Genomic DNA, 10,292 nt, shown 5'->3' with positions numbered 1-10,292 from the left:
ATTCTTTTGCCAGTATTTCAGGAAATCCTGTTAGGTCCATTAGGACAAATGCACAAGTTGGTTATGTCAGGTCAATTGAGACTGGTAGCTTGGAAAATTTCAGGCGTGTCTGGGAAATGCCAGGACTTCCAAGAGAGGCTTCACATCTTGTTGAATCCTAGGCACCAGGCAGCGGGAAAATGTATAGATTGCCATGGGAAAAATGAGTTTGATGGTGTATGGAGAGGGATTTGAACCCCGTTTTAGTTGATGTAGTGGAAGTGGTTAACTATTTGTCGAGTTTGTTTGAGTTAGGTCTGTCATAAAGGACAATCCATGTGCAAAGATCAGCTATTGCTGCAGGACACATATTACTGGATGGTGTTTCTGTAAGTCAGGATGTTGTGGTGAGATGTTTGATGAGGAGAATAAGAATTTGTAAACCTCCAGATTCACAATATAATTTGTTTTGGGATGTTTCCAGAGATCTTGATTATTTGGAAGGATTATGAAACAATGGTGAACTGAACTTGAAGGTTCTGTCTCAATAAAAGTCAGGTTTTCTGACCATCAAAGCTAGTGAAAATCTATATTTCCCTTCACCCATAATACCAAGCGAGCTAATCATGTTCTCCCTGTCATCTTTACTGAAGAATCTAATAGAGGGATGGGATGGTAGCTGTTTGTATAAGTTCTATTCACTTTTAAAAAAAATATGACTACTATAGGTTGCATCTAGAAGGATGGAAAAACATCCCCCACTATCACCTTTAAAACATTGGTTAGGACGGAGCCCAAGGTCAATATTCACCTTATAAAAATCCTACGGGAGTTGTCTGGGCTCTGGGGCTTTAACAGAATGGCTCCTATTTCTAGCAGTGCACACATTAGCCTGCTCATAAGAGATAGAATGAGCATTAATATCTAGAATGGGATCAACATCTGGTGTTACAAAGCTAGCACCCTGGGACTAAGCGTAGATGCTACGCAAGTTATTCACCCAAAACCAAGGCAGAGAACAAGGCATCAACAGTTGGCACTATAGATTCCCTTAAATATGCAGTTTCCAAAATGCAGTCTTATCTTTGATCTCACTGGTTGGTCTTAAAATTCCCTAGACTTCTTCTCTAAAATTGGCTTCCTAGCTTGGAGTCCTATTTTATGCCTGAATCTACATTTTTGTACTGCTTGAGTGTAACAGAGCCTTTACATTTTCATCTTCTTATGTATAGGCCCGATAAAGTCAACCATGATGTTTACCCTTATTTTCAGTCATAGTACTCACCAGCAAAGTCTTAGTTGCACCGAGAATGCCATCCAAGGAGAACCTAACACCGGTATAGCTTGCATTCTCCTATAAACACGTCATAAAAGCTTTATAAATTCTTCCTAATAAAAGCAGACAAGAACTCTGAAAGCATTAACCCCACTCCATTTGATCCTCACTTCATTATTTCGAACAGCCCCCATGTCATCTACTGTATCAAATACTTTTGGTGTACGTGAACCAACAAACATCCCCATTACAATAGGATTAAGGTCACTTGCACAATTAGAAATAACTCTAAAATCAGAGACGTAAGCAGATCACTGGTCTATCACAAGGATGAAGTTAATAGTACTAGTGGCACCCCAACTATAAACATAGGAATACTGGTACGAGAAATATATAGTTAGTGAATATAAACGTAGATTAGATAAAAAGGTTATTTAATGTCTCTTCAAGTGGGATATATATAAAATAAGACTGACCCTCCTCACAGAAATCGACTATCTCACATACCTTCTTTGGCAATAGTAATATCCTGTCTTGGGTGAGAAAACACAACTACCAACAAATTTTCGACCCCAGCACTTTATGAAGATCTTTAAAATTTAGGAAGACCCTTTCCCGTGACCCCTAGCAAGTCACCTACTACTGAAAGGATCAATCTGAATGGAATGTCCTTTCTTCTAAAATGCTGCTAGGGCTGCAACAGAGCCAATGCAAACTCAGGAGCGCAGGCAGATACATTTGAAAAGGCCAATAGAGCAGGTCCAGAGTCAGCCTAAAGTCAGGAGAACAGGTCGGCTCTATTTTAAGGCTTGTAGGTTTCGGGAGAAGCGTGATATGGGCAAGCAGGCCTTTATTTGCTGATACATTGATAATGTGGTAGTTAATATGTCAAACGTCTGTGCTTCAGTGTGTAGAACTAAGTGATACCAGCCTCTGCTTGCAGAGTCAATTCTCATGTTGAATTAAATGCGCACTAGGGTTATTCGATAACTTTTTATATGAACAGTAGGTAGGAACAAATTGCTTATCCTTTTTCAGAAGCATCCCAGACCTACCATTGATTGTTTTAATTTCCTCTATCTTGAGCATATAGTCTAGTCACACAGAATGGTGAGTGGACATTCACAGAATTCTGAGCAAGAAGTCGCCAATGGCAGGGGGCATAAAGTGAAGGGGTTGCTGACATGCAGTGCTTAATTTGTAAATAAAAAGGTGCCGGTGCTCAAAGCCATCCTCAAACACACGGCTGCTGCAATTAAATGTGTGAACACGGAATACTCAGGAAAAGTAATCCTGAGGCCATCTCGGGCCTCTTCAATCCATAAAAACCCACTCCCTGCCCCTTCAGCTCACTCTTGCAGCTTTCTACTTTCTCCCTTTGTGACGCTTTTTCGTTTTTCCTTTCATCCGTCTTTCCCATGTGTGTCTTTTGCTTGCAGCAAATGCTTGAGGCACAAGAATAAGCCTCAGCCCTCAAAAATAAGTGCTGGTGCTCAGCAGTGGAAACAACAAGCACAAATTAAACACTGCTGACATGGCTTGGGTTGGCACCTTCAAGCAATTTTAGTACCCCACTACAAAATATGATGGGCTTTTATGACATCTTAGCAAGCAAGGTGAACAGAATCCCAGTTATCCTTTGACAATACAGCTCAAAAGCACTTGGTGCAACCCAGGAGCTGAAAGGATGCTCTGTAAACACAAAGCATATGCCCAGGCGAGGTCCAAGGCTTACTGACCAATAGAATTTAAGCTACACCTTACTAATAAAGCGCCCACCAAGGCTAAAACCCATCTGGAGTTGCTTTTCTTTCCATTTATAACTGAGGTGACAAAGCTGTTTGGATTGACCAAGACGGGTCTGTCATGTGATGCTGATTCAGTATGATTGGTCTCTATCTGCATTGGCCCACAAAACAAAAAGGGACAGACCAGTGACTTGTTGTTGCTTTTGTCATTGAGATACCTGGAGTGCAACAAAAGGCCCCCGACTTGATTTTGCTTTCCATGTGCCATGGGACTCAAGCTGCACCTCTCTGAAGAGGACCAACAAGGCTGAACCGAGGCTGTTTTAATTCAGAAGGGACCTTGCCTGGCAGCTTCACTGCTCTTCCTTCATTGGAGCAGGACTGATGCTCACTAGCATATGGTTGCTCCCTGTCTGGAGAGGCACGGCGGGCAAAACCATAATGAATGAATGCATTCTACAGTAATTACTGGCATCTAAGATTCATTCATGCATTCCACCAATCTCCTTTTTACATTTCTCTGGGCCAACCAAATGGCAGAACTTTAATGAAGAGAGAGCTTACACCGGTTATGTGGCCACTGATGCAATGTCGTATGATGGTGAATATGAACCTAGATACTCTCCTCAAAAGGAAACCAATGGGTTGAGAAACACGAAGTTCCTTTTCTTTACCTTAAGGCAGAATCTTGTGCAGATTTTTTATTCTTTGCTGCAGTCAGACTGGAGTGAACGCTGGTGAGAACTCCCCATGGCATCATTCATTGGAAACTGGTGGTTGATGATTTACAGGTCCATGCAGAATGTTCCACTGTGGCTCCTCCCATGCCCTCTCCCATCCACTCCACCCTCTGTTAGTTGGTGAAAATGTATTACTACAGAGGTAAGTGCTTAACTTCACGCAGAAGAAAAGACTAGCTTTGGGTAACTGAGCACGGTGTATTCACAAACTTGAGTATGGGTGAAAACCAGCTTGTAGGGCACAGTGCAATCTACACAGTCATGGTGGATTACCACAACTCCCTCTGTTTCCTCCTTTCATTTTATGTGAGGGATGCTAAGGCTTTGTGATAGAATATTGTGAAACAAATATGGCTGACGTCCACAGTGAGAATCCAAGAAACCCTGTAATCCTGCCCTTGGCCAGGGCAGGGTCCTTAACAAAGGCAACGAGACCTCACTACCGGGAAACAACTTCATTGGAAAACTCTGCCTTACGTGAAGTAAGTGGCATTAAAAGGCCTCGTGTTTTGCATTGCATTTATGTGTTATAGTGTTCTAATAAAATATTCAAAATAAACATGTATGACTACGGATTAGATGGGGTCTGTACACTTGGGTGAAGGCCTCTGGTGGCTGTAGGTTGGTATTCTCACGTTTTGACAGACAGTGCGTAGTTTACGAACAGCTACAACACACACTAAGGTACACCTTTACCATGCTGTTGATAACATTATTACTGCACGCCTGCACAGCATCTATTTCAACAGAGTTGCAAAGCTAGCCAAAGGCATCTACCAGGGACCCGCTTTCTGGCCCTCACCTGGAGTCCCTTCCCATGAAAGGGTCATCAGACAACAGACTCTTGTTGACTCTGTTGAAATCGTCCTGCAGGACTCAGGAAGTCCTTGGGAATTGCCAATCCGGGGCTTGGTCAATATTTACCAGCTCCTCCCCTCTTCCTGCGGCCTTCACCTCCTGCCTGGCCTGGTGTTTGCCCCTGTGGGCGAGTGTGGGAGTTTGGGCCGTATATCAGGGCCGGCTCGGGCCAGGGCTCAGTCTGGCTGCCTCTTCTGCCAGCAAGAAGGCCTGGGTACCGGGCATCCTTCCCTGCCTGCTGCTGCTAAACCTGCTCACCGGATCCGGAGCAACACCGTGAGTTTCCACTTTATAGCTCATCCTCTCATACGCTTTCTCTTGTGCATTCTTCGATCTCTTTTTCCTGCCTCTTTTGAACTATTACATGTCTCTTCGAGGTGTTTTCCCGTCTTCCTTAAGCTTTTACTTGTTTCTTTGAGGTTGTTCCTACCGATTTTGAGCTTTCTTCTTTTTTCATAGTCTCTCCTTCAAAGTTTCCATTGTCTTCCCTAATCTGTCCCTGTATTTTCCATGCAACTCTTACTCTGGTGTTTTCTTTTATTGTTCTGTAAGTACCGTCTTACATTTTTTTCTATAATTTGAGCTCTCTTTGTTGTCTTATTTGAACCCTCTTTCATCCTCGTTTTTTTGGGCTCTGGTGTTTTATCCTCCAGTTTTCGGTTTGAAAAGTTTGAACTTTCTCCTTTGCACTGCTGAGTTTTCTCTACTGCCATCTTTGACATTTCTTACTTTGTCGTTTTGGGACTCTCCTGTGTCTCTGTCTCTTAGGATCTCTTGTCTGGATTCGTCTTTGCCTTTAGCCTGTGAATTCTGTTTTCTGTGGCCCTTCCTTCTGGAAGCCTGGCTGACGTCCCGGAGACAAGGGAATGACTGAACAATGACAGTGATGACTCCAAAGGTGTGGCCTGGTCTGGGTGCTCTGGTGATGGAGTGGATGGAAAATGTGGTAGTGGTGTACAGCCTGCAGTGTACCAGCAGCTGTAGATTGTACGCAGGGGTGAATTTCGGTGATTTTGTGTTGAGTGTGGCAATTCATAGCCCTCTGGTTGTGCTTGTTCTTCACTGGAATAAATTGGCTGGTGGGATTGGTTTCTGAACCTCTGGGTATCGCTGTTCACAAATCAGAATAAGACACTGATTTCTGCTGAGCTAACAAGGTGCTGGCCACAGTGGCGTTCGGGTACTGAGCAGAAATTTAACAGCAGCAGCAAAGGCACAATGGAAGAATGAGCTGTGATGGGGTTAGGGAGACAGAGAGGTTTACACGGCTGTTGTGGATTTAGGTGTAGGACAATGTTGTCCATGTGGTCCCTGGTGGTGGATGCATCTGGTGCTATTGTGTGACTGGTATTGTGATGCAGGGATTTTACTGAGGGTGACTGTGTGATGCTGGTGTTTATCTACCTTTTTCCTGGAGTATGTCTGTATATTGCAGAGCCTCTAAGCTGGTGGCTTCATGTGGTAGAATGAACACCCAGATTGTGGTATACTGGCGTGTTAAGAGCAGTATGTTGGCAGTGGCTGTGAAGCATGTGTGTTGGACCATGGACGAGCACTGATATATGCACCCGCAAGGATGACGCGTTGGGGGAGGAGTGCTGCAGGAGGCAGATGACGCGCAGGCACTGGATGGGGAGTAGGTTAATGTGCTGAGTGTGAAAATATTGAAAGAAAGACAAAGGAGAGATGGGTTGTTGGATGGAGATGATCTGTTGCTCATGGGAAGAAGGTGCCAATATTGTTAGGGGTGTGTATTGTTTTGTTGATGTAGTAAGATGGCATATTTTACATGCATTTGATGTGGTGCACATATGGGAGTTCTCTTATTGTTTCTTGGTGTTTGGCTGTGGTGGTGAAACGAGTGCCTGCTTGCCATGCTTTGTAACTACAAACAGAAGGTTGAAGATCTATTTTCTTGTATTTTGGGGTGTGGGGTGAGGTGTCAGCAGGTGGTGGTGTGGGTTAAAACAAGGTCTAACTGGGGCAGAAAATAGGCTCGAAACCAAAACAAAGGTGACCCCATTAGTGAATTAGATAGCTAAAAAGTGGCCCATGTTTGCAAACTGTGGCAGTTTTGAACTTAAAAGCCATGCTGTATAAGTGTTATGCAAGGTATGAAAGACTGCATGGGGTTGAACTTGCTGCGGCAATGTCAGTTTCAATATCAAAGGAAAATAACAGTCAACACGGACCCAGCAGGCCATAAAACAGGGCCAAAAAGGGCTCATACACTGACCTATAACACCAGCCCATTGGATACTGCCTGATTGCCCTATGGCCAGTTCGGATCTGGGTTATATTGTTTTTTGATGGTTGTGCAGATGGGGCTGCTGATGTGGTTCCTTTGGGGAGTGGTAGATGTCAGGTCCCATTGTTGTGACTGTAGGGGGTTGATATAGTGCATGGGTTCATAGTCATGCAATCTGAGCCTTTGTCTGTTTCATAGGCAACTGGACATGTGTATGAGGGTTAGTAGCTTGGTAGGTAGGGAGCAGCTGTTGCAACACTTTATGGAAAGGTAGAACACATCAGATGAGTTGACGTGTGATGAGCAGTGTGAGTGTATGGCTAGGACCCGAAGAGATGAAGGAATGTGGCAAGCATAGGATGTGTAGAGCTTGTGAAGTGTGGTAGATGGCTTCCTGGGTAGCTGGGACACGTGTGTTAGCACGTTTGAGCATTTGCTAGACTGATTGTGATAAGGCAGTGGTTGAGGGTGTGCTGGGCTGACTTATGTATGAAGGCAGTTTTGAGCATGTCCTCTGTTGATAATGTGTGGTAGGTTGTGTGATCATATTCTGGTCTAAATAGGGTATCACCAGGTGCTTGTGTGTATGGTCGGCTGAATTAGGTATGATAGGGTGGAAAGGGTGTTTTGGGCGTAATTGGGCATGATTAGGCAGATGAGTGTCCGCTGAGAAGAAAAGGGTTTGGTTGGTTGTATCAGAGTATGGTGGGCATATTGTGGTTTTCTACAAGCATGCAACACAACATTTTCTGGGGTTTGGTTGACAGTTCTGCCATCACTATAGTCTCTATAGTCCTTGCCATATATAGCAGTCTTGAAGCGCCTCAGCAATTAAAGTGATTATTCTGGTCAGCATATCTTTTTTTGGGAGAAGGATGACTAAAGCATGTGACACTTTCCAGGAGATTTCCTCAGCAGACTGTGACTCATGGAGCCAGGGTAATGGCTTTTATATTGCATTTATCACAAAGAAAGGTTCCCTTACTAAACAGTATTAAGATATTTCTTCTTTATTACTATTGGGTAGTGCCAGTCTCTGAGAGGTTTGATGGATTCTTCAGAAAGGGAGGGCAATAATGCCAAATATTGCATATTAGTTGTGTTACTGGAGTAAGGCATCAGGTTGCAGAAACCTTGGCATCACGTTGACACTAAAAGAGCTGGGTTGCAAGCCATCAAACCATTCTATGTCCTTGTTCTTCCATACCTAAGAATCTTCAGTGTATCTATTTTGAGATTGTCTCCGACCTGAGATGGTGTGGTCTTGCATTCTGGTCCGATGTGCACATGTATTATAGGGACATAAATCATTACCATGCGTAAACATTCATAGTGTTTCCACCCTGGTCCACAGGTTCCAGGATATGTTCCATGTAACTCTCACACAGGAGGAATAATCACACATACACATGTGGCTGGCTGCCGTACTGTATGGGGTTATTTACATGGTCACCTGCCACAGTAGGACAATGCACACCTATTCAAAAAGTGGAATAATGCAAGCTCTCATTGGGGGCACACATAACTTGATACAGCTCCTGCACGAACATTTCAGATCTATTCCATCTATCCATTCCACTAAGGGCTGGGGCAAATCACCGACCACTGACAATGACGGCCTAGGGATAATCCACAACTATAACAAAAAAAGCTGAAGTGGCATCAAGCAGGTGAAAGCCTCAAGTCTCTTCAGCTGCACCCAACAGGGAGGCAATGCCTTGAATTCCTCTCTGAAAAGCATTGGGTCAGTGGGAAGGTCCTACTCCTTGGACAGTAAAATAGGATCCAACATGGTGCCCTAAACCAGCCTCCTGGGTTGCTAGCCCCACGATGGTGACCCGCAGTGTGTAGCTCACTTACTGTCAACTCTTTTCTTTTAATATGAAGCAGAATATACTGTGTCATAGTGCTACTTTATTTTTACAAAGTTGTGCAATATTGGAAAAAGTACAATTAGCATAAATTAATTAAAGTCCTTGGGTCTTTAAATGCAATAAAAAGAAACACAAAGTAGTGAATGTGAGCAAAACCTTAGTCTTAAAATTTAAACCAACTTGTTTAACAATGGGACCATCACTTAATCATGATAAAAGTAAATCTCTCTTGATATTTAAAGGTTTGAGTTTTTAGATCCAACTGTTACGTTGGATCCATTTCTGTGAGAATTTATCCAAATAGCTATCCTGGGCAAAGAACCATTGTTCGTTTTGCATATTTATTTCATTTTGCTTATCCTCACCAACACCAACCATGTTGGAATTTCCGGAGTTTTCATGTTTGAGAAATCAGGGTGTGGACCGCTAAATAGAATTAAAGCTGGTTTTCTGTCCAGCTGTCCCTAACCAGCTACTGTAGTTTCCCCAGAAAAGCTGCACATGGGTCCCCTTTTAAAGAACATTGATGAGTTTTCTCAGTATAACTATAGAAGGTAATTGTGAAGAAATAAATTATAATACATACCATGGCCTTATTCTTCTGGGTACTTGGAAGATTATGGGCCTGATTCCGACTTTGGCTGGCGGCGGTAGCCGCCAGCCAAACGGGAACCTCCACTTAGCTGCTCCGCGGTCAAAAGACTGCGGAGGCCATTCTGGCTTTCCCGCTGGGCCGGCGGGCGCCCGCCAAAGGAGCGCCCACCGGCCCAGCGGGAAAGGCCCTGCAACAATGAAGCCGGCTCCGAATGGAGCCAGCGGAGTTGCAGGGGTGCGACGGGTGCAGTTGCACCCGTCGCGATTTTCACTGTCTGCAATGCAGACAGTGAAAATCTATCTGGGGCCCTGTTAGGGGGGCCCCTGCGCTGCCCATGCCAGTGGCATGGGCAGTGCAGGGGCCCCCAGGGGCCCCACGACACCCGTTCCCGCCATCCTGTTCCTGGCGGTTTTTACCGCCAGGAACAGGATGGCAGGAAGGGGGTCGGAATCTCCATGGAGATTCAGCCCATGCAAGGGAAATCTGGCGGGAAACCGCCGGATTCCCTTTTCTGACCGCGGCTTTAACGCCGCGGTCAGAATGGGCATTGAAGCACCGCCAGCCTGTTGGCGGTGCTTCCGTGGTCCCCGGCCCTGGCGGTCTTGGACCGCCAGGGTCGGAATGACCCCCTATATTACCTAGTGCATAAGGATGATGTCTGATTCACAAATCTGCTATTCTCTCTGGAGTGAAAGTCTATACATGTAACCTACCTAAATCCAGAAGAGCTTGTATATTTTTGTCCATTTAAAAGCAACCCAATTCCATAAACTAAGACTTCAAGCAGTGGCCCAGGCTCCTCTGATCTTACCCCATTTGACATTTCCCCCTTCATAAGTTTTGGAAAATCTCTTATTTTGTATATTATTGAAATAATCTTGATTGTTGGTGTTCTCAAACCCTTTGCTGGGATGGTGGTGAAATAATTTTTAAAGAACTTGGATTATTCCCTAATACACAAGGTATACAAACTT

The 10,292-nt window shown here is 44.3% G+C and overlaps 1 protein-coding gene across 1 annotated transcript in view; it reads left to right on the top strand.

Moving 5' to 3' along the window:
• Positions 1 to 4,560: 4,560 nt before the first annotated feature.
• The window catches only part of LOC138246809 (alpha-2-macroglobulin-like protein 1), a 201,113-nt gene continuing 195,381 nt past the window's right edge, over positions 4,561 to 10,292 (top strand). Inside the window, exon 1 of the mRNA XM_069201571.1 lies at positions 4,561 to 4,877. Coding sequence (XP_069057672.1) covers positions 4,561 to 4,877 — 317 coding nt within the window. The remainder of the gene's footprint in view (positions 4,878 to 10,292) is intronic.

Source organism: Pleurodeles waltl, chromosome 7 (assembly GCF_031143425.1).
Source record: "Pleurodeles waltl isolate 20211129_DDA chromosome 7, aPleWal1.hap1.20221129, whole genome shotgun sequence".
Taxonomy (NCBI): domain Eukaryota; kingdom Metazoa; phylum Chordata; class Amphibia; order Caudata; family Salamandridae; genus Pleurodeles; species Pleurodeles waltl.
The sequence above is the reverse complement of the archived record's forward strand: the minus strand, read 5'-3'. Positions and strand labels throughout refer to the sequence as shown.